At 51.9% G+C, this 21995-nt stretch overlaps 12 protein-coding genes across 12 annotated transcripts; 9 read left to right on the forward strand and 3 right to left on the reverse strand.

Moving 5' to 3' along the window:
• Positions 1–10: 10 nt before the first annotated feature.
• On the forward strand, positions 11–1704 carry NECHADRAFT_32708 (uncharacterized protein; the record flags this gene model as incomplete). Its single annotated transcript, XM_003045770.1, has 2 exons — positions 11–501; positions 552–1704. The coding sequence occupies 2 exons, from the start codon at positions 11–13 to the stop codon at positions 1702–1704; spliced, it is 1644 nt and encodes a 547-aa protein (XP_003045816.1).
• A 359-nt stretch (positions 1705–2063) lies between these two features.
• Positions 2064–3676, forward strand: NECHADRAFT_103320 (uncharacterized protein; the record flags this gene model as incomplete). Its single annotated transcript, XM_003045771.1, has 3 exons — positions 2064–2113; positions 2171–3452; positions 3489–3676. The coding sequence occupies 3 exons, from the start codon at positions 2064–2066 to the stop codon at positions 3633–3635; spliced, it is 1479 nt and encodes a 492-aa protein (XP_003045817.1). The 3' UTR covers positions 3636–3676.
• Positions 3677–4197: 521 nt separating this feature from the next.
• On the forward strand, positions 4198–5174 carry NECHADRAFT_17372 (uncharacterized protein; the record flags this gene model as incomplete). The annotated part of the gene is made up of 3 exons (XM_003045772.1): positions 4198–4383; positions 4439–4578; positions 4616–5174. Coding segments are annotated over 3 exons (885 nt in total), but the record flags the coding sequence as incomplete, so codon positions are not given.
• A 309-nt stretch (positions 5175–5483) lies between these two features.
• Positions 5484–6391, forward strand: NECHADRAFT_99099 (uncharacterized protein; the record flags this gene model as incomplete). The annotated part of the gene is made up of 2 exons (XM_003045773.1): positions 5484–5658; positions 5829–6391. The coding sequence occupies 2 exons, from the start codon at positions 5484–5486 to the stop codon at positions 6275–6277; spliced, it is 624 nt and encodes a 207-aa protein (XP_003045819.1). The 3' UTR covers positions 6278–6391.
• A 1443-nt stretch (positions 6392–7834) lies between these two features.
• Positions 7835–8872, forward strand: NECHADRAFT_76051 (uncharacterized protein; the record flags this gene model as incomplete). Its single annotated transcript, XM_003045774.1, has 3 exons — positions 7835–8129; positions 8213–8263; positions 8343–8872. The coding sequence occupies 3 exons, from the start codon at positions 7835–7837 to the stop codon at positions 8870–8872; spliced, it is 876 nt and encodes a 291-aa protein (XP_003045820.1).
• A 320-nt stretch (positions 8873–9192) lies between these two features.
• Positions 9193–9882, reverse strand: NECHADRAFT_33233 (uncharacterized protein; the record flags this gene model as incomplete). Its single annotated transcript, XM_003046334.1, has 2 exons — positions 9193–9530; positions 9579–9882. The coding sequence occupies 2 exons, from the start codon at positions 9880–9882 to the stop codon at positions 9193–9195; spliced, it is 642 nt and encodes a 213-aa protein (XP_003046380.1).
• A 279-nt stretch (positions 9883–10161) lies between these two features.
• On the forward strand, positions 10162–11223 carry NECHADRAFT_57861 (uncharacterized protein). The gene is made up of 2 exons (XM_003045775.1): positions 10162–10283; positions 10335–11223. Exons 1-2 carry the CDS (start codon positions 10261–10263, stop codon positions 11152–11154), a joined length of 843 nt encoding a protein of 280 aa, XP_003045821.1. The 5' UTR covers positions 10162–10260; the 3' UTR covers positions 11155–11223.
• A 146-nt stretch (positions 11224–11369) lies between these two features.
• On the reverse strand, positions 11370–12140 carry NECHADRAFT_76054 (uncharacterized protein; the record flags this gene model as incomplete). The annotated part of the gene is made up of 1 exon (XM_003046335.1): positions 11370–12140. One exon carries the CDS (start codon positions 12138–12140, stop codon positions 11370–11372), a length of 771 nt encoding a protein of 256 aa, XP_003046381.1.
• A 2210-nt stretch (positions 12141–14350) lies between these two features.
• NECHADRAFT_76055 (uncharacterized protein) lies at positions 14351–14878 on the forward strand (the record flags this gene model as incomplete). Its single annotated transcript, XM_003045776.1, has 2 exons — positions 14351–14523; positions 14578–14878. 2 exons carry the CDS (start codon positions 14351–14353, stop codon positions 14876–14878), a joined length of 474 nt encoding a protein of 157 aa, XP_003045822.1.
• A 736-nt stretch (positions 14879–15614) lies between these two features.
• Positions 15615–16799, forward strand: NECHADRAFT_33279 (uncharacterized protein; the record flags this gene model as incomplete). Its single annotated transcript, XM_003045777.1, has 1 exon — positions 15615–16799. The coding sequence occupies one exon, from the start codon at positions 15615–15617 to the stop codon at positions 16797–16799; it is 1185 nt and encodes a 394-aa protein (XP_003045823.1).
• Positions 16800–17382: 583 nt separating this feature from the next.
• NECHADRAFT_76057 (uncharacterized protein) lies at positions 17383–18956 on the reverse strand (the record flags this gene model as incomplete). The annotated part of the gene is made up of 3 exons (XM_003046336.1): positions 17383–17553; positions 17605–18714; positions 18762–18956. 3 exons carry the CDS (start codon positions 18954–18956, stop codon positions 17383–17385), a joined length of 1476 nt encoding a protein of 491 aa, XP_003046382.1.
• Positions 18957–19811: 855 nt separating this feature from the next.
• Positions 19812–21923, forward strand: NECHADRAFT_76058 (uncharacterized protein; the record flags this gene model as incomplete). The annotated part of the gene is made up of 1 exon (XM_003045778.1): positions 19812–21923. One exon carries the CDS (start codon positions 19812–19814, stop codon positions 21921–21923), a length of 2112 nt encoding a protein of 703 aa, XP_003045824.1.
• Between the last annotated feature and the right edge of the window lie 72 nt (positions 21924–21995).

A 21995-nucleotide genomic window follows, 5' to 3' on the forward strand; every position in this document is an offset into this window, starting at 1 on the left:
CAAAAACACCATGGCAGACCAGATCCAAGTCGAAGAAGACATCTACGACGTCCTCATCGTAGGCGCCGGCCCCTGCGGCCTCGCCATAGCCGCCCGTCTCCGCGAACACACCCCCGCCGCTCTCTTCACCGACGAAGAACACCGTCGCTTCCACTGGATAAGCAAATACGGCAACAAAATAACCCTCAAAAACTCTCGCAGCGGAAAAGTGACAAACGGCCGCAAACCAGAGAGTCAGCCCGAGTACCGCATGCTCGTGCTCGACGCTGATGACGGCAACTGGATGGGCAGGTGGAAGAGGCTCTTCAAGATGTATGACATTTCGCATCTGAGAAGTCCCATGCTTTGGCATGTTGATCCGCAGGATCGGGATGCTTTGCTTTCGCATGCGTATATGAATGGCCGTAAGGACGAGCTGATTGAGATTCGCCATTGCGTTGGTAAGGAGGTTAGCAAGCATGCTAAGAAGAAGATGATGGGGCAGAAGCTTTGTGGGAGACGGTAAGTATCTTGATCCAGTCAGGATGATGATTACTGACTTTTGTTTAAAGACAAGAAGCCCGTGTCGACATCAACGTGCGGGAACAAAACGACTACTACAACCCCTCGGCGTCACTCTTCGAAGACCACTGTCAGCATGTTGCCACTCGGTACAGGCTGGGCCCGGATCTCATCCGCCATGAATCTCTTGAGCACCTCGACTACGGCGAGGTCAAGGGTATCTCCATCAACGGCGAGGACCTTTTCACTGTCACATCCAACAAGGTCCGACGATACGCTCGCGCCGTCGTCCTAGCCGTCGGTCCAGCAAACGTGGCCAAGATTCCTCGCATCCCCGGTATGCCCGAGACGGATAAGCTCCCTCAGGCATGCCACAGCATGTACATCCCCGAGTTCCCGTCCCCCGTCGTCATGAAGCGCATGGCGGCTCGCAAGCAGACAAACATCATGGTTGTCGGCGGTGGTCTCACATCTGCCCAGCTCTCAGACCTTGCCATCCGAAAGGGCGTCACCAAGGTGTGGCACGTCATGCGCGGACCTATTCGTGTCAAGCATTTCGACGTTTCGCTTGACTGGATGGGCAAGTACAAGAATGCCAAGCAAGCCCAGTTCTGGTTTGCCGACTCGGATGATGAAAGACTAGAGATCATCAAGGAAGCCCGAGAGGGAGGCAGTATTCCCGCTCGGTTCCTGAAGCGCCTTGACAAGCATCTCGCGGCAAAGAAGCTTGAGATCTTTACAGAGACAAGCATCGTAGAAGCCAAGTTCGAAGGAGTCGACGGAGATGGTACCTGGAGCATTCAGACCAACCCACCCATCAAGGACATGCCCCCAATGGATTACCTATACTTTGCAACCGGCATCCAAACAGACTTCACCACACTTCCCTACCTAAAGACGATACTCGAGAAGCATCCCATCGAGGGACGCGGCGGATTCCCCTGTATCAACAACGACCTCATGTGGAATGACGACGTGCCTCTGTTCATGATGGGACGGCTGGCTGCGCTGAGGATTGGACCTGCGGCTCCAAACCTGGGAGGTGCGCAGAGCGGAGCTGAGAGAGTTGCCTGGGCTATTGAGGATCGTATTCCTCGTCCTGGCGAGGAGGACTTGGGTGGTGATGATGAGAATGAGAAAGATCACAGAAAGGGATATCTTTCAGGACATGGCAACATGTATAGCTCGCTTGCGTGCGAGTAGACTTTGTAATTACAATCAAGACAACCAAGTAATTCACCAAATCTGCGCAGCAATGGCCCTTTAATATGTCAGAGTAACGTTCATCTCACCGACCGGGGTTCCATGCCCGGTGTCTCCACTTCTCCGACATTCCGTCACGGCGATTCGTCGGCTCGCATTTGCCCCGCTAACCCACCAAGCCCCGGTCGGATCGGAGACTAAGCGGCATAGCCTCAGCAACACCAAGTCCTTGTGTCCGTAGCTCATTTCCGGTATCTTACTCCGCTTCAAGACATCATCGACAACTCTTTCCTTTTCGCAACCAACCAACCAAAACTTGAGAGTTGTCATTGGAAGACACAGTTGTTAGAGTATTCAAGATGGCGCGTATAGGCTCTCAGAAAGTCAAGACAGGTTGCCTAACATGCAAGTCCGTCACACTCTCCACATATCATAGCTGTCCTCGACTAACACAATAACCACTCAGATCCAGAAAGGTCAAGTGCGATGAGGCGTGGCCCAAATGCAAGAGATGCACCTCCACAGGCCGTACATGCGACGGCTATCGACCACCCCCAGTGGGCTCTCTCTCCTGGGACGTGCTCCTGCGTCCCCAGCCGCGCATTCTCGCCTCCGCTGACGGCCGCGAAACCCGCAGCCTATCCTTCTTCCACCGTGCCGTGGCCCCCGTCATATCGGGTCCCTTTGACGGCTCGTTCTGGACCCATTTCGTCACGCAGGTTGCCCACGCCGAGCCTGCAGCTCGTCATGCCGTCATGGCCATCAGCTCACTCTACGAGAACTTTGACCCCAGCGTATCCGGGGTAGCAACAATGGATACCTTTGCCTTATTCCACTATAACCAGGCCATCAAGAGGCTTGTTGAAGATCCATCCCCGGACGTGGATCTCGTGCTGCTCGTCTGCATCCTCTTCATCTGCATCGAGTTCCTACGCGGTGATCGTCACACAGCCATCAACCATGCCCACCACGGTGTGCAGCTGCTCAATCAAGCTGGCAAGAGTTCCAAGCTCACAGCAGTGTTTTCTCAAATGAGCGTCCACTCGGGCACTGATTTTCCCCACCTCACCACACATGCCTTTGACAACAACGCCGCCAACCCTTTGTTTCGCAGCTTAATAGAAGCCCAGCACGCGCTTGATCTTCTCGGCATTCGCATGTTCAGGCTCATACGCGAAGTGCACCCTTACCGGCTCGGCATGAATCCAGCAAGGCCCCCGCAAGAAATCCTCGACGAGCAATTCTTCCTTGGCCGTGACATGACAGCCTGGGGAGACGCATTTGCAAGATTTCAGGCATCACGTTCTCCCGACCGTCGAGAAGATGTAATATCCCTGGCCCTCAAAACTCGGCAGATGGTTGGTAGGATCTGGGTTGCAGAGTGTCTCAACAAGGAAGAGATGGGCTACGACGCGCGCAAGTCTGAATTCGAAGAGATTGTGAGGTGTGCGCGCCTCGCGGCCGAGCAAAACGACTCACTTGACCGAGAAGGACTCCCTCGGCCCAAGTTCATGTTTGACTTGGGATTCAACCCGATGCTGCACTTTTTGGTCCTCAAGTGTCGCTACTTTAACCTACGCGTCGAAGCATTGGCATTACTGAAGAAACTCTCGTACGCGCGAGAATCGCTCTGGGATACGTCTCTGGTGTACGACGTATCAAAGCGCATTATAGAAGTCGAACATAATGTCAAACTCCCTACTGACAAGATTATCGACGATGAAACGCTGCCGACAGACTTGGAGAGGGTGAGGAGCTTCTTCTGTGATAGAGACAGGCCCGAGTCCCCGGAAGATAAGGAGACGCTGGCGAGGAGGCCGATTAATCTAATAGTTGCAAAGCCCGGTGGTGGTATCGATGTGAGGAGGGACTTTATCGGCGAGGACGTTTCACACAGCATATCGCTAAACCTGACCCTGATCGGATTCTAGTTTGGCAGATAGAAGACAATACAGAGATCATCTCTCTTAGACTGCATGCTTCCAAGAATAGGCCAGGCACACAAAACCGGGGCAATTGCGAAGCACAACTAGCGTCGTTCTGTAGGGCTGAGCAGCGGGAGCTTAGCATCGCATCGGAGCCCCTGGTGTTGAGATGCAACATGATTGGTCGGCTCGCATTTCAGAATGCGCAAAGCTTCGCCATTCAGTCCGACTGCTTCAGACTGAAAAGAGTTGAAGAGCGAAGATATAAAGACGCCGTGATGGACATGTTTGAGGAATTGACAGGCTCTTCATTCATACCTTCAATTCCACATCAATAGTACCCAAGATGCATTTCAACGCCAAATCTTTTCTTCTTCTTCTCTCGGCCTCTACGGCTCTAGCAGGTGTAATCCCTGTCGCTACACCAACACCAACCCTCTCCCCCAGCAAAGTCACGCTCGCACCGCGAGAAGACGAGCCCACGGCAGCACCAAAGAGCATCTTTACAACAACAAACCACATCACCATCAGCGGTGTAACCAATTCACATGTCACGATTCCTGGGCACACAATCGACATTGCCATCCCCACTTGCAAACAGACCATTACACCTGATGAGAATGGCTACGTCCCACCAGGAACTTGTGGTGCTATTTGGCACTACTATCCCAGCTTTGCTGCTGCTTTGACGTTTGCCTTTTTATTCGGAGGGTTAATGGTTTTGCACATATGGCAGGCCGCCAAGTACAAGAAGGTCCGTATGTTTTGATACAGTACACAAAACTTGAACACCAGCTAACATGTCTCAGAGGTGGTGCTGGGTCATTATCATGGCGAGTATCTGGGAGATGATGGCATTCATCTTCCGAGCTCTAAGCACCAGGGACCAGCAGAGTAGGGGTATCTACTTGGTCTTTCAGATCTTTATCCTTCTTGCACCAATCTGTATGTCATCCCACTCTTTCGTTGAACCCGCCACTAACCAGCGCAGGGGTGAATGCATATGCATACATGACACTCGGCCGAATGGTCTACTACTTCCTCCCCTGGCGCTCTATCCTTGGCATGCCGGCTGCCACACTCGCTGCCATCTTTGTCGGTCTCGATATCGTATCGTTCATCGTCCAGCTTATTGGTGGCAGCATGGCAGGACCTGGCGCGCCTCCCCAGGAACAGCAGCGCGCGATCCACATTTACATGGGCGGCATCGGTCTCCAAGAGTTCTTTATCGTGCTCTTTGTCGGTCTTTGCATCCGATTTCAGGCAAAGATGCATAAGCTCAAGGGTCCTGGAGGATTCAAGGACTTTATCACTTCATCGTGGGGTATGCTCATCACAGCCCTCTACTTTTCGCTCGCCATGATCTCGATCCGAATTATCTACCGACTGATTGAGTTCTCTGGCGGCATGGGAGAAGACAATGCTCTAGTAACGCACGAGGTCTATTTTTACCTCCTGGAAGCAGTCCCCATGTTCTTAGCTCTCCTCGCCTTTAACTTTGTCCACCCCGGGCGCATTATGACCGGACCTCACTCCGACATGCCGGGTCTTTTCTCCACGATTAAGAACAAACTGTCCAGGAATAAGGGCAAGGAGCTTCTGGATGATCGGAGCGACAGCGATGTCGAGTTGCGACAGGAATGGCAGATGCCTCAGGCGGCGGGCCACTACAGCGATTCACCTGCGAGGGCATAAGTAATAAGTGAGAGGTGAGCCGTGTACACTAGAGCTGGCCTTCATTTGTTTGGAGAGGAGTATCGCATCGATAGAGCTTGGAGTTGAACCATCTTGTATAGATAGGAACCACATACGTGTTATTTGCCATAGATTTATCGTTCCGTTTTCACCGACCCCATGCCTCCAACATCGTCGCCCACATCAAGTGCCGCCATGCATATGGGCCCTTGCATGATCAATCGTGAACGCAACAACGGGGGATCTCGATTACCGAAAAAAGACGTCAATCGATTCGTCTTGTCTTACAATGCCAACTTTTTTTTCCTGCTTGGCATGTTCATCTCTTTTGCACGTGTGTTGCTATTTCAAGTGATGTCATGGCCTTGACGTCACCATCTCAACAGTGACGAGCTTAACAAGACCTCAGATTTCAACATCCTGTCTCCAACATCGCAACTTCACATTGAACGATCCCAAAAAGACCAACCCGAAAGAATATTCAGCTTTAAAAGGAATTCACAGATTGGTATCTCATCGACACCATGCGCTTTATCACAACCCTTCGACCCTCGACACGCCTCGCCCCGCGTCTTACACCCGCAATCCGCCCGCTACACCAAACCCGCATCCTCACCCAAGAGCAAAACAGTGACGGCAGCTTCATAGATGGCCTCGCAGGCGGAGACGCCAAGGGTCGAACGGGAGGTGGCGAACCCCTTGAAGCAAGCTCCTCCAACGCGCCGCCTCAGCCCAAAGTCACCAACCAGAGCATCCCCGGCAGCACCCAGACTGATACCCTGACCGAGGAGCAGAAGCGCGAGGTGGAGGAGCACAACAGGGATTTCGACAAGAAGCACGACCATGGAAATCAGGCTCCCGATGACAAGGTTGACAAGAAATTTTGGGGTGGCGAGGTCCATGGGGAGTCAAAGGGGACGGGAAAAGTTAAGCCGCCCAAGGAGAAGAGTTGAATTGAGGACTCTTCTGAATGAGGGAGTTGTGCTTTCGAAGCTTGTACAGTAAACAAACGGCAACTGCGTTTGCATTTTCATCAAGAAGGCTAATTGACATCCATTATCCGATCACACGTGTCTCCGGCTATGCCCCAAAGGGGCCAAAAGAGCCGAGCTTGACACCTCTTTCGCTCTTCGGTCTTGCCCCCATTCTTGTTTTCTTGAGGCTATTTCAAAGAACTTCTTGTTCTTTTTTCACTCAAAGGACCGTGTCCAAGGGAAAATACTTCTCATCCTCGTCATTCGTGATACCACGGAGCCAGCTCCAAGGGACAAGAGTACCGCACGACAAGAGATGGATGGTGACGTTTGGGGCCAAGTTGTCGAGACACTGGACGGTTCGCAGGTCAGCCGGGAGCGTAATTCCGTGACAAGAGATCAGACTTGGAGGTAACAGAGACCAGAAAGCCCAACCGTTCGCGGGACCAGGAATTGCCCCTAAGCAGAGGTGAGCTCACGGTGTTCGCCATGTCTCAAGGCCAACAGGAACGGGTCGATGTGGTTGATACCCTCATGAAATAAGAGACCGACAATGTGGCAGCTCGCTGAGCAAACACAACATCAGAATGACTTGAATAAAATCCTTGACGGTCGCCCTTGGGGTAGCTTATCGCAGCGCCCGGGTTTTGAGTGCAGGTTTCCTGCCCTTGGCAGTCATCCCGGCCCAGCTTCACTAGAAGCAGCCACTGCCAGTGACCTGGTGCAGCAAGATAACCACCGGGCATAAATGGGGACCGTAGGTGGAGAGGAAGTGGGTGTAACCCCGTAGATGTCTGCCGAGAGCACTACGAATGCCCAGAACTATGTATGGCCCTTCTGCGATACCAAGCCATTATGTCCAAAGGCTTAGACATACCGCGAACGGGAGCGGACGGTGGGTGGCAGGCGGGCCATAGAATGTGTGTAGGAATGGTTGATCGTAGCAAGCATGGAGTATTGCGTCCAGCGTAGGCAAGGGCTCATATGTATGCTCGCCTGGAGTAGGGGAACGAAACCGCAGGGACTTGATAACGTTGAGCGAGGATTCGCGACCCTGCGCAGAATTTTGGGTATGAACGTATGAACATGTCGTTCACAACGCCAGGCAGGGGAAAGGGTATGTGTTCGAGTACGGCCAGTGACAATGACCAATACTGAGCCAGGTTTTCCCAACTCAGTAGCGTAATGTCTAAGGTCTCAGGCCTAGGGAAGTGATATTAAAGAATGATGCTGAAAAGAGATAGAAATATGGATCGAGTCCATGGGAAGCGCAATGTGGACTTTATTAAACACGGGTCCGTGGTGCATGTGCCTGGTTCTATTAAAGACTGAACCGCACAGCTGTGCGGTTCGGATGATCTCAGGCAGATGTGTCGCAGTCCGCCATGCAGCCGCCGCCTCACCTCTCACGGCACACCCAGCAATCATGCTGCAGTGAAGGGGCACAGCCTGAATTCGAGACGGTGTTTGGGGCGTAAAAACTGTGGTACGGATAGGACTGCAGCACATGGGCAAAATGCCCATGGGGTCGGCAAAATGCCCCCTGGTCGGCTCACCGCCCCCACCACCTCCCCCGTCGACTCTGTTTCTTCAGTGCCGGATGAGACAAGCCACCTCTGTCGAGCCGGTGCTGTGCAGCCCGACTGGGCGGTCCACTGGTCCGACCGAGACAAAGTGTCCATGGTGGTAGGCAAAATGCCCGTGGCCCCGGCCCAACCTATGCGCCAAGGTGGGGGCGTATGCAGCTGCATTGGACCTAATACTGTCGTCTCGGTGGTTGTTCACTCAGATTCTTCAGACTCAGCACCGTATTGGGCAAGTGTCAACAACAGTACGCTCTATGCCAGGCGGCGGCGGCTTGAAAGCGTTGAAAGGGAGGGATGGGCGCATTGAGCTCTCTTTAACTTGTAAGAGCACTGCCATACGGTGAATATAAAAGCACACATGGCGACCTTAACATGAAGTGTATGTTTGCTCGCTATCCACGGCATCAGACAACAGCTTGCCCCCTTACATCTGCCCTTTATCATTATGCCGAGTCCAGTCCTCGTCCAAGTCCCCAGGCCGGGACGATCAAGATCCAGCCTCACCCATCAGAGCAACGCCTACTCTTCCGCGACCAATACCTGGTTGGGAGAGTGTGAGACAGACACGCCATGGCATAACCTTGGCTTGATTGTTGTCTCGTCTACTTCACAGGACGCATCCCACACGGACTGTACAAGCTTGCCCTCAGACAATGCTGCCACTCAGGGCAGTGCCAGACATGATGACTCTGTCACCGTGATGTCTACGACCCATATTCAAGGTCAAGTCACTCCGTCAATCAACCTTAGGCAAACCACGTATGCTGACCTCGACAGACACGAGCTCGTCGATCGTCCACGCCGGTTCCCCGTCGAAGTCGGTACCAGTCCGCACCCAACAGCAAGAGCCCACAAACACGAGCGAAGCCCCCCAGAGCAACTAAGATATGCTGCGATAAAACATCGAGCTGTCGGTGATAGCAAGAACAATAGTCCTCGTGGAGGGAGGGGGGTAGTGACTGTCAAGCACTTGAGGGACTGTCTCTAGTTTGAGAGTCATTGGACCTGAGAAGCTGGTCAGCGTTCTGATCATCTTGGATATAGTCCAGCATAACGTCTATAGCACCAAGCGAATTCAGGATATAACTTTGATGGAATCATACAAGGAGTTTCCTTGTCAAATACAATCTAGCGTGAAGTTTGGTTCATCATATGCGAGGGGGGTTGTGCAAGTGAAATAAAAGAGAAATGCGACTTACCAATCCGAGGCTGATCATCCGTGTGCCAATCACGTTGGCTTGATATCAATCTTGGGGACCCCATCAAATTTCTCCCTCATTCGTCCTGAATCGACGAACTACAATGCCTTTAGGGTCTGCCGAGTCCCGGAGATGCAGAAGATCCAAAGATCTGGCCAATTGCCCCACGAATCTGGTCAACAAGAGCTTTGATCATGCCCTGAGGCTTGCTCTTCCCATCGAATCCATGGGCGGGCTCAGTGCCCATGGTCGGAAGGACATTGTCGCCTGCCGACAGACTGACAAAGAGTGCAAAAGGAACGAGCCAGACGCAGAGGCCAAAGTACGAAGCGATTTGTGCGAAACTTGGCACGTCGGCCTTGTCGTAGTACGAAGTCCTCTGGTACGCGCGCGCTTGTGTATCGGAAAAGTGTCGGAACCAGACGTAGTGGTTGACAAGTACAAGAACTGCGTCTTGTTAGCACGCGCCAATGCCTGGATGAACGCGAAACCTACCACACGAGAGGATGAAGAGGGGATCAGAGAGCTTGACGAAAGGAAAGCGTCTCATATTTCCCAGGTAAATAACGTGCGACACGATGGTCAGCACGGTCGCCCCGAACGGGAATCCATCAACCAGCCAGAGGATGATCTGGATGACAATGATCGAGTAGATCAGTCGCGTCAAGAAGCGCTTCGCGATGACGCTGTGCTCCTCGACAAGCTCCGACAGGTAGTAAAGGCCCGAGGCAATTGCCAATGTCAAGAAGCAAAAGCCCATAAAGGTTCCGGCGTAGCCGACAAGAGGTAGAATCCACATGGTTGCGGTTGTGATGGTCGCAAACACTCAAGGTTTGGAGGTTACATGTTGAAGGCAGAAGAACCGAAGTCTTTGCAGTGTTGTTTCAAATTAGTAAGGAGTAAGGACACGGTTCATCAAGGATGTGTTCTTGCCAATCGCAGCTCGCCTAATTTCACAAGGAACATCAATATTCCGACCCTCTCAGTCGCCATGCAGCTTGGCTTATCTTATCAGTTGCAGCCCACCACAAAAAGTTCAATCTTTGCTCAACACCAGAAATCGGCGATAAGAGGAGGCCTGAAGCCACGGCAGTTGAATCATTTACGAGTTTTTCGTTATTTCCTATTTTTCGTCCTTGTTTCCCATAGTCAGCCACCTCAATTCACCACCACCACCATGTCTCGCCCCGAGGATACCCTGTATGCGATCACAACCCCGCCATGATGCCCCTCAAGCTCACAAAAACCCAGTGCGGCCGACGTCCATTATGACGATATCGAAGCCCGAAAGTACACGACGAGCTCGCGAATCCAGAACATTCAGGCTTCCATGACGAGGAGAGCTCTGGAGCTTCTCGACCTCAAGGGACCCTCCCTAATTCTCGACGTTGGATGCGGAAGTGGTCTCTCTGGCGAAATCCTCTCTTCTCTCGAGCCTGAGGAGAACGGCCCTCACACCTGGATCGGAATGGACGTTTCACCTTCAATGCTGGATATTGCGCTTCAGAGAGATGTCGAAGGCGATCTGATGCTGGCCGACATTGGTCAGGGTGTACCTTTCCGAGCTGGTACCTTTGATGCCGCCATTAGCATCTCTGCCATTCAATGGCTATGCAGTGCCGAAACGAGCGATACCTCCCCCGCTGGCCGACTATCGCGATTTTTTAACGGACTCTACGCTTCACTCAAGCGCGGCGGTCGCGCCGTCTGCCAATTTTACCCCAAGAACGACCAGCAAAGAAACATGATCACCCAAGCGGCGGTCAAGGCAGGATTCGGCGCCGGCCTTCTCGAAGACGACCCCGGCACCAAGAACGTTAAGCTATACCTCGTCCTAACCGTCGGCGGCGGATCCCTCGAATCCAAGGGCGGTGACATCACAGGTGTGGTCGAGGGCATGGACGACATCGACGTGCAGGATGCGAGAAGGACCATCAAGAACAACAACACAGCCATGAAGAAGGGCAGCAAGGCTTGGATCATCAAGAAGAAGGAGCAGATGGAGCGCAAGGGCAAGATCGTCAAGGCTACCTCCAAGTATACCGGACGAAAGCGACGAATTGCCTTCTAACGACATGATGAAACTTGCATTTCAAGGCGTTTGGTGGTGGCGTCCCTTCAATTTAGATGTTCAATTTCGAGACCTGATACCCTTTCTCAGCCCGTCGTTTTGTGCATTTCCAGTTTTCTATTACCTCAAGTTAGTTTTCTTTCTTAACCACCAACAGGAATCACTCATACCTTTCGGTTCAAAGCCAGGACTGGTTCTCGAAGGCATCGACTACCCTAGATGGTAGGCCAAAACACCTCTTCGGCCTGGAGAACATCCCGCCACTTGCCCTCCACGCGCTTGAACAGTTTCACCTTGAAGTCTTCGCCCTTCTTCTCAACCTCCTTGGCAACGGCGTCATCTATAATGCGTCCAAGGTCGTCCACAAACTCGACAAACTCCTTGCACGTCCAGTTGTTGATAAACTCCTTTCTCACGGCACCACCGTCTGCATCCTTGCTTGAGTCCTCTTGCACGGTGAGCTGTGCTTTAGCCCACGACCAAGCATCCAGGTAGCACTTTTCGGTTCCCCAGTACACCACTGCAGCCTCGAGCCAGGGAAGGACGTCGCTTTCGCCCGGGGCCACCGATTGGAACAGGGCCTCCCATCGACGGAGACCTTCAAGTTTGGTGCCCTCGGCAACTCGGCCATTGGCTTGCGTCTCCAAGTTGATCTCGATGCCATATTCGGCCGCTGTGTCGATAAAGAAGTTCTCCTCTCGTCGAATGTTCACCAGAGCGCCGACAATCCAGTCAAGAAGCTTGGTGGCAGCATCAGAGCCCTTGTCCCGTTGAACATTCTCAGGATACTGCAAGAAACTCAGCAATAAGCCGAGCCCGCGACAGTAGCTATGAATGTAGAGTCGATCATTGGCAAGCCACCGACCAAGAGTATCCTTGGAAAGCTGGCCATTGGCTGCGAGCTTGAGGAACTCGGACTGAGTAGCCTTCTTGTATCCCTCTTCGTCGGTAGCGAGGAGCTGTTTGGTCAAAGAGTAGGATGACATGATGTATTTGCGTATATTCACTCAGGTTGCGGGTGAAAGTGGAGATGCCTTCAAGTGGGCGAGTTGACGAGAAGAGATCTTGGCAATCCGCAATTATGTCATTTAGGCTGTAAGACCCGGTCTAAAGTTGTTCCATTTTGCGGAGGACTCATGTTGCACTGCGAATGAATCGAGATAATGCGTTGCACTATTTGGATGGTCTTGCTAGAAATGTCCTGACTTGAGGCTCTTTAAACGCATATAGGGTGGGCTGATCATGTTCTTCCGCCAAGGCCGCCAAATTGAAGCTGTATTCTTCGTTGGTCCGTTGAGGGATGCTTCTCTGTTTGCCTGGTATGACGTCTTTGTAGTCTGGTTAAACTTTCTGCACTCAGGATTGTGTATGACAAGTTGTCTCAGCGTGAGCTTGGGTGAGCTGAGGGGAATATTGCTCCAGTCAGCCCAAGCTATCATGGGCGCCGGTCCCAACCCCAGTCTAAAACTTTCCACCCACACGGATCCAAGTTGCCTTAATTATTGATCGGTGTCTGGTAAAGTCTCCAACCCGACTACTTAGTCCCACGATACACAAACACATGACATTATCACCTGTTGAGCGCCTACATGTCCTGGCTGTCGCTGGATGTGGAGGACCGTTGTGCGAAGTGGAGATACAACCCATTGTGTTTAGTATACTCTGTATATGGGGCGATACTACATACTTCCCGGGTCTTTTCAGCAAATTCAAGATGCTTGAGTGTCTGCTTCAACTCCCGCGTCCGAGCGACCGTAAATTCGGAGCTCATCTAGAACCTGCCCACCTCAGGCATCCCGGCCATTCAACAGAGACCGCAACGCAGGATACCATAGCGATGTTTTTCCAATTGCCAAGACAGCTAAGAGATATGAGTTCGGTAGTCTTCTCAAAACAGCAAAGGCGACGGTTATCATTGAAGCCACGATTGCTGCCATGGCTAATGCTTGTTCATGGCTATCTTGGAGCCACGTTTTTTGTCTGCTTAGCTCGTTCTACTATAGACGGATCTCTCTTGGCGATCTTGATTAGACCTTGCTTGCCCATGTCATGAGGTGCAGACGTCGCTTGCGTATTGAGCATCAAGATATGCGATTTGAACCATCTACATGCTTGTAAGCCGACTCAAGGGAGCTTTAAACCATCACCAACATGAGTCTCGCAATAATAGGCTATGACATTGACTTGCTCGCATCCGAAACAGCCAGGCCCATTCCTACCAAGCCTGCCAAGTTTCTAGAACTCCCATAGCCAAGGATATGTCTATGCTGGGTCATGCGAGCCCCAGACAAGTCTCACAGTGGCCGTCTTGTTGGTAAGACAAAATACATCAGTGCATGACCAGCCCCTGCGTCGATGACAACTCGGCCCGCCTCGTGATCAACCATCATCACCCGCGTCACCAACCCGGAACTGCGCCTCTCCGATCTCCTGCAATCCCAGTCGCCCTTTAATCTGGGGATTCTGGCAAAAAACGTGAGACTGCAAGGGACAGATCCCTTATTCGGAGTCCAGAGCCGAAGGGGGTGTGTGGTGGACAGGGATTCGTGACTCCACTTGGTTTAATTAACATCTCTCCACAGAAAGGGGTTCATTGACAGCTTTAAAATTAGCGCTTGATGTTGGTCAAAGGGAAAGATGGGAAGGAATTGCATTGTTTTACTTGAGGGAATGGGCGGTTTCACTCTGATGATCAGTCGCGTGGCACGTCATGAGGTTGAAGGGCTGAGACTGAAAAGTCCAGACTTGAGATACGAACAAGACGATGGCTCTGGGACACACTTTTGAGGAGTCGTCATCACCGTATATACCATACCGTAAGGAGAAAGTCTAGATTCAATAAATTATTGACATCTCGTATTATCCGGGGCGTAACTAGAACCCGAGGGCCGTTCCCCTCTCTAAAGGATCGGTCCTGTCATCCGCTCAAAGGAGACCCTGGGCCCTTCCCCTGGGGCTGAGCTTTCTCTGAAACATTGGAGCACCCCGAGCCCGTCAATACGTTCCTGGGAAGCCATCATTTGACAAAGAATCTAAAAAGAGGGACATTTCGTGGGTGGTTCATGGTCAAGGGTGGCTGACATTCATTCATTCATTTTTGTTTCTTACCTCCTTCCACTCTTTTGCGCCTACTTGCTCCTCTCCAACTTGACCCTTCATTTGTTTTACTTGTCAACCCATTCATCAATCTCTCACCATGTTTATCGATTCGAGTATAGACGCTGTCCCCTCTCGCGCTGGGGGTTGGGATGTCACCCGAGTGCTCCCCCGCGAGGAGAAGGATACATGTCATCCTATGCCCAACAGCAACGTCTGCGAGAAGCCTGCTCCTACAATGGGAGCTACAATGGTCGTTCTCATTGTCGCTGCGTACGACACTCCAGCTTGGAAAGTACATGAATCATTAGGCTGACTGAGTCGCAGTGCCGTTGCCGTTTGCTTTATCCTTGCCTTCTTGTGCTACCTACACCGGAGACGTATGCGGATGGACAGGTTGGAAGACGTGAAGGACGTTCAAGAGCTGGATGATTACGGAATCGCTACTTCGAAGCCTCAGCAGACGTCGCGCATGCCTCAAGCACCACCGCCAGCATACACACCAACGCAAGACCGCGGAACCGACGAAGCGTGGAGGGAATCACGGAGAGATTCAGCAGACTCATTAACACCCTCTCTTCGACAAGCCATGGGCGTGGTCCCTCGCGACACACTGGCAAACAAATAATCAACACCCATCACTTGGATTATACGAAATCCATGGTCCAATGTCGATTTCCTGGGGTTGACACCAAGCTACTGCACGTCTGCCGATCAACCCGCGTTTCAGAATGGCATCACGAGATACCAACCTCAACAGCGACAACAACAACGACCAACCGTACTACTTCATCTGGGAAAAAAATCTTGTCATGATGTTGATGCTGAAAAGAGCGCGACACGATTTCAACGAGGGCGTTTTAGGGGAAGGGAAACTTCACGGCGTTTTATTTGGAGGAAAGCAATGAGCGAATTTTTGTGTCTTTTGGTCAACCGACTTTATTCTCTTTCAATTGTCACGCTTCACTAGCCACAGGTTCTGGTACCAATTCGAGCGAGCTCATTCATGCAGTTCCGATGTCGTTGAAGTGATCGACGCCATCGTGGATGATGGATCCGCTTGCCTCAAGTAGCCGACTCGACGCCCGAGAAGCCGAGCCGGGCTCTTTACCTAGAGTCATTGATGTTCAGGTATTGGCATCTCTTTTATATATAAATATCCAACAGCTGCTTGCGTTCGAAAGATCTGTTCTACTTGGATTTCCAGGTTCACCAAGTATTGAAGCATCATGGCGTCCAAGGTGGCGTCCCTCTTTGGCCGACAAATCCGAACATACTCGACCTCATTCAACGCCACATCATCTTATACTCTTCGGTCAAAAGGATCAAATCCCGTCTTCAGACCTCGGAGTCAACTCCAATTCATGCCTCGCCACTACTCCGCAGCCACCCAATCACCCCAAAAGATCCTCCCTTTGGATGGCGTCACAGTCGTCAGCCTGGAACATGCCATAGCAGCTCCCTTCTGCACCCGCCAACTCGCCGACCTAGGCGCCCGCGTCATCAAAGTCGAACGCCCAGGCGAGGGCGACTTTGCCAGGAACTATGACTCGAGGGTCCGAGGTCTGGCATCGCACTTTGTCTGGACCAATCGCTCCAAGGAGAGTCTGGCGCTCGACCTCAAGAACCCCAGGGACTTCAAGGTGCTCAAGGCACTCCTGGCCAAGGCTGATGTTTTGGTGCAGAACCTCGCTCCAGGAGCTAGTCAGCGTCTTGGGCTCTCTTTTGATGCGCTCAAGGATGGGAATGAGGGTCTTATCGTGTGCGACATCTCGGGATATGGCTCAAATGGACCGTACCGGGATAAGAAGGCCTACGACTTGCTAGTCCAGAGTGAGGCCGGCCTGCTCTCCGTGACGGGAACAGAATCTGAGCCAGCCAAGGTTGGAATCTCCATCGCCGACATCTCAGCCGGAACATTTGCCTTTCAAAACATCCTCGCTGCACTCCTCAAGCGAGGAAAGACGGGTAAAGGCTCGCACATTGATATATCCATGCTCGAGGCCATGACTGAGTGGATGTCCTTCCCTTTGTACTACGCCTTTGAGGGACAATCTGGTCCGAGCCGTGCTGGCGCAGCACACGCCGCCATCTATCCCTACGGTCCGTTTGACACAGCGAATGGGGGATCAGTCATGATGGGGGTGCAAAATGAGCGCGAGTGGGCAAAGCTATGCGCCGGAGTGCTGGGGAACGCAGATCTTGCCAAGGATGTGCGGTTCAACAGTAACTCGCTTCGAGTCCAGAATCGAGTAGCTCTCAGAGAGATCATCTGCGCCGCCTTTTCAGACCTCAGTTCGACGGAAGTCCTTGCCAGGTTGGATAAGGCTGGCATTGCCAACGCAAACGTCAACGATATGCAGGGTGTCTGGGAACACCCCCAGCTCAAGGCCAGGGGCAGGTGGACAGAGATTGACACTCCAGCTGGCAAGGTTCCTGCTCTTCTCCCACCCGGCGTCCCTGATGTGGACTCTGCGAGGATGGATCCTGTTCCCGCCTTGGGGCAGCATAACGGGGCTATTTTGAAGGAGCTTGGCTTCTCTGAATAGGATTGTCCCTACTGAAGACAAAACAATGTGTGGGGGCTTGTTTCTATGGATACGAATGAGGGCATCGTACATGGACTCTAGACTATAGGCAGCTAATTAGAGGCCACTGTAACTCAACAAGGCGCGAAGCCTGCCATGACACTTAAGCCCCAATCAATAGGTAATTGGCTACAGCCAATGAGGATGTTTTTTTTTTTTTTTTTTTTTTTTTGCTGAGTGAATAAAACTCATTGGAAAGGTTAGAACAACAAAAGTCTATCCTCTGTCATCGTGTCAAAGCATCGACGGTTATTTGGGTATCTCGTCTAGCTGCTTCGTGTGTCTGGCTGTTTCTAGAATTATGTCTTTGGACCCTGTGTATCTATCCCATAAGAACCAGTGTCTTGTTCATAGAGGGTCTTTAGTTACAGCACCAATGGTGGGAAATCTGGAAGCAAGTGAGGGAGAAATGAGGTTGTCAGAAGGTGACACCGAGAATTCTCATGATTGGAGTACGTTGAAGATCTGCCAAACTGTTGTATAAACCAATCTCCTTCCCTTCCATGGACCAGCTCCATTGCCCAGCCATATCCAATCGCATCCATCAGTAAGCGTAGAACAATGTAGCCTCAGAGTCACTCTGCCTGATCTTCCTGTTCTGCCTCACCAGCATGACCCTCATAAGCCACACACCTGCAATGCAAGCAACCGCAAAGGCCGCACTACTAGACAGAGGGATCACATATCGAGGCGCATCCGAAGAAGGCCAGAGGTACTGTTCAATGTTAGCAACTGATTCTCAAACACATTCTTGGGAATAGCTTACAGGAGTCCAAATGAGACTGAGTGTCGCGCTGACGTTGGCCAGAGCGAGGGCAGAAGCCTTCTTCTCCTTTGTCTGACCACACGTGTTCCCAACCCAAGCCAGAAGAATAGAGTTGACGCCGTATGTTCCAATAGTGAAGACGCACATGGCAAAGTACCTCGCTCCGACATTCATGGTAGAACAAGCCAGGACGAAACCAAACGTCGCAACTATCTTGGAGATGGTAATATGCCAGGTGCTCTCGTTAAAGTGTCCCGAGGACTTGGCCCAAAGAATCGAGATGGCTCCGGCAATGAGGAAGGGCGGGCATGTCAAGACGAGAGTGATGGTTCTGTTGAAGCCCAGCGTGTTGACAATGGTTGGGAAAAAGTTCTTGAAGCCATTTGTTGCCAGGTGTAGATGTTGCAAGACGACAAAGACCCAGACCTTGGGGTCGGCTATGGCTTCTCGGAGACCGCTCCAGGGGTTTCCGTTGCCTTTTCCTCCGACGGTATCTCTTTGGACGCGGTCGTGGGCGAGTTGGCGTTGCTCCGGGGTGAGCCATCGTGTTGTGAGGGGTTCGTCGGGAAGAGTGAAGCATGCCACGATGGCGACGAGGACGGTCACGGCTCCCTGAAGGATAAAGAGCCATCTCCAACCCTTGATACCGGCAAGTCCATCCATACCCTCAAAGACACCTGCGGCAATCAAGCCTGCAAAGGCAGAAGCGAGAACATTACCCGAGTACAAGATACTAATCCGAGTTGCCAGCTCCTTTCGCGTATAAAAGGTCGACAGCGTGTATAGAGCACCAGGGTAGTAAGGAGCCTCGACGATACCGAGAAAGAAGCGAGTAAGGAGGGCACCGGTATAGTTGTGAGCCACGGCGGTGAGGGCACTGACGACGGCCCAAGCCATCATGAAGCCTCCCATGTACCACGAAGGACGGACGCGGGTAATGATCATGTTGCTGGGGATTTGACCGAGGGTGTATCCGACAAAGAGGATGGACACGGCCGTGTTGTATTGAGATCCTTTGAGGCCGAGATCCTCTTCGAAACCGTTGAGACGAGCCAAGGTGATGGCATTTCGATCAAGGTAGTTGAGCCAGTACATGAACCAAAGAGTAGGCTATCACAGTTAGCAGAGTTACGAGGGAATAATCAATGGGTACTCACCATGATCCAGAGATCCAGCTTCTTGACAAGCTTGATCTCCTCGGGGTCAGTCTTTGCAGTGGCACCCGAGTAATCTCCATTAGTCTTCTTGTCAAGAACTTCAGATGAATACTCCTGATGAGCAGAATTCTGCTTCTCGGCATCAAGAGCCTGAATGTTCTCCGACATCTTTTCCTGGTCGCGAGGTGCAGTCATGGTTGCAGGATGAGAAGAGTGATGAAGATGGGATGGTTTCATCTGAAAAAGCAGGGAAATCTTGCGATATTTGTCTCAATCTTGCTTCCCCGCATAAAACCCCAGATTCGAAAATCTCCACCGCTTGAATCTGGGGTTTGTGATGGGGGCAAACAAACTGGTTCGTGGTGGTTAGGCCCCGGTCTCGGTGGCGGCGCCGAAGACCGAGGGATGCCGGTCCTGGTCTACGAGTCAGGGATGTTTGTGCTAACCGATTAACCTTGAATTGTTTAGAGGTGGCCGTTACAATTGGAGGCATTGGGATTGGGTAAGGTTACCTAGGAAATATGACGGATGGAGAAGGGCATGTGCTCCAGATTGATGTTATTTGTTGTTTCTTCAGTATTCATAGCGAGACATCAGCCTCAGGAAGTATCGCGACTAATGATGAGCTGGATCTACAGCGACATAGAGTAGTATTTTTTCCAATTGAATCCTCACTCAACTAGTTACGAGAATAGAGAAAACAATTAAACGAGTGAAGCTGACGTCAAGATTAAACAACCTAAAGGATCAAGAGTCGGTCACCACAATTGACAGGCCTTCAAGACGTGCATATTGCCCCCCCCCCTCAACGAGTTAGGATCCCCCCAAGTCCCTCAACCAAAACCTCCTCCCTCCCACTCCCGCAATCTTTACCGAACCATGGATCCTGGCCCACCCCATGGGGCCATAAGTCAAGCGGGGTTAAACAAACCCCTCGATCCTACCCCAGGCTCAAACTCGGTCTCAACCGCCGAAGCGGCCTCCATCGCCGTCAAACTCAAATCCTGTTAAACCAACAGATATTCCTCCTATCGCTACTGTGGACTCCAGATGACTTCCAGCGCGTGCGATAGATGCCATCGGCGCAAGGTCCGCTGCGACAAGCTACAGCCCCAGTGCTCCCCCTGCAGGAGGGCAGACGTGGCATGTCAGTACGCCGTGAGCGAGCACCAGATCCGGAGGAGGAACATTCAGAAGCTTGAGAGGCGTATTCGCGACTTGCAAGCAAATAATGACGCCTTGTCCGCCCAGATAAGAGAGTCTGAAGCACCACCAGCTGAGAGGGAGGTACCAACACAGAGCTATGCAACGCCTGCAACACCGTCGCAGCATGTTGAAAACAGTTCGCCCGGCGATGGAGAGGTTGCGGAGGAGGTTATCCAGATGAGTTTGATCGCTGGGGGAGGTCATCACTTTGTTGGATCTACAAGCGGTCTCCTCCTCGCAAACCTACTCCAAGCACGACCGCAACCATCCTCCTCTCTCTTGAACGCTTCAGGATGGAAGCCAAACTCCATCTCCGGCCTTCACTCTCCGAAAGGAACCTCTGGCCTACCACCAAAGAGCCTCGCTTCCGAACTCCTGAGGGCGTATTGCAGCCACGATCACCTCTGCTACCCCTTTGTTTCTACGAAATCACTCTACCGATCCTTGGATGCTGTCTACGAGAGTGAACCTCGCGAAAAGGATCCCGTCGATGCGTTTTTTGTGGACATGACCCTCGCGATAGGAACGGCTCAAGTTCACAAGTTCAACTGGAATGGCGTGTACGATGCGGAAACGCACTACAACCGCGCCATGGCGAGACTAGCAGACGTGCTCGCCCGAGATGGCATCGAGAGGTTACAGGCTTTGCTGCTGATATGCCAGTACCGGATGGGAACGACTTCGAGCAACACCACGACCAGCGTTTGGCATCTTATCGGAGTTGCTGCTCGGACGTGTTTGGAGATGGGTCTTCATCGAGCGTCTACGTACACATTGCCCAGCGCAAGTGATGGCGATTCATCGAGTTCTACGGCTAGGGAGGAAGAGATGGAGACCAAGAGGAGGTGTTTCTGGAGCCTTGTCGCTCTAGATCGTGTTACAAGCCTTGCTCTAGGTCGACCTCTGGCGATACAACTCGAAGATATCGACGTCGACCTCCCGCCGTGCGCCAACTCGGATCCCTTACCTCAAGATCAAGATGGAAATCCCTTGTCGTCCGCTCCTTATGGAACACCTCAATACCGCGCCGCAACAACCGTATTTGTCCATATTGTTCGCTACCGACTCATCTGCGGCAAGATCATCAACGCATTACATCGAAGCACAAAACACACCACAATCACAAACACCAATTACGAAGAGATGCGAGCTGCCTTGGCTCAAGAGCTTCAAGAGTGGCACGCAGAAACGGCGAATTTACCTCTCGTCAAAGGCGACTCAACAGCAGCATCACCCGCAAGCGGCTCAAGCTTCCGCTCCGAGGAATGGTATCGCCTCCTATACCACAACGGAATGCTTATGCTCTTCCGTCCTTCGCCGTGTCTCTGCGATGCTTCAACAAATAGTGTTACTCTTCAGCACATATTCGACTCGGCAAGAGAGTCCATCAACCTCTACGCAAGTCTACATCGCTCTCGAAAGCTAAACTACTCGTGGATAACGATGCACTCTGTCTTCCTAGCGGGATTATCCTACATCTTTGCTCTAAGACATCACTTCCAAGCGCTCCAAGTTCAAGCTTCGGAACCCACACGAGCACGGCTACATGCTACACCGACCATCAATCAAGTCGTCAATGATACGCGCGCATGCTCCAAGGTTTTAGTAGCAGTCTCCGAGCGATGGGACTTGGCAAGAAACTGCTCCGATCTCTTTGACAGACTAAGCGACGCCGTAGTCGCCGATATAGTCGACGCTCAAACACCTCCAGCGGTGCAAACTCCACAAGCGACGAGTAACGACGCAAATGTAGACATGGTCGAGGCAGTGCCCTTCTCTACAGGACTCTATCAGCAGACAGCTGGCTTTGCAAACATGACGGTGGACAGCACGTTTAGGGATTGTTTTGGAGATCTACAGAGTCTTGGGTTGGATGAGTTTCACAATGATGCTATATCGCAGTTATCGCAGGAGTGGTTCTTTGGTCTTGGAGAAGACTCTCATAGGTACTACTAAGCACTTCCATAGGGAATTATCCATTCAGCCGCAATCAAAGTATACCATTTATAGGATTCCCATTCCACATAC

Source organism: Fusarium vanettenii (assembly GCF_000151355.1).
Source record: "Fusarium vanettenii 77-13-4 chromosome 2 genomic scaffold NECHAsca_18_chr2_1_0, whole genome shotgun sequence".
NCBI lineage: Eukaryota > Fungi > Ascomycota > Sordariomycetes > Hypocreales > Nectriaceae > Fusarium > Fusarium vanettenii.

Coding starts and splice junctions, on each gene's coding strand:
- NECHADRAFT_57861 (XM_003045775.1), top strand. CDS start 10,261: ATGTCTCGCCCCGAGGATACCCT. Junction 10,284..10,334: donor TCTCGCCCCGAGGATACCCT/GTATGCGATCAC, acceptor ACAAAAACCCAG/TGCGGCCGACGTCCATTATG.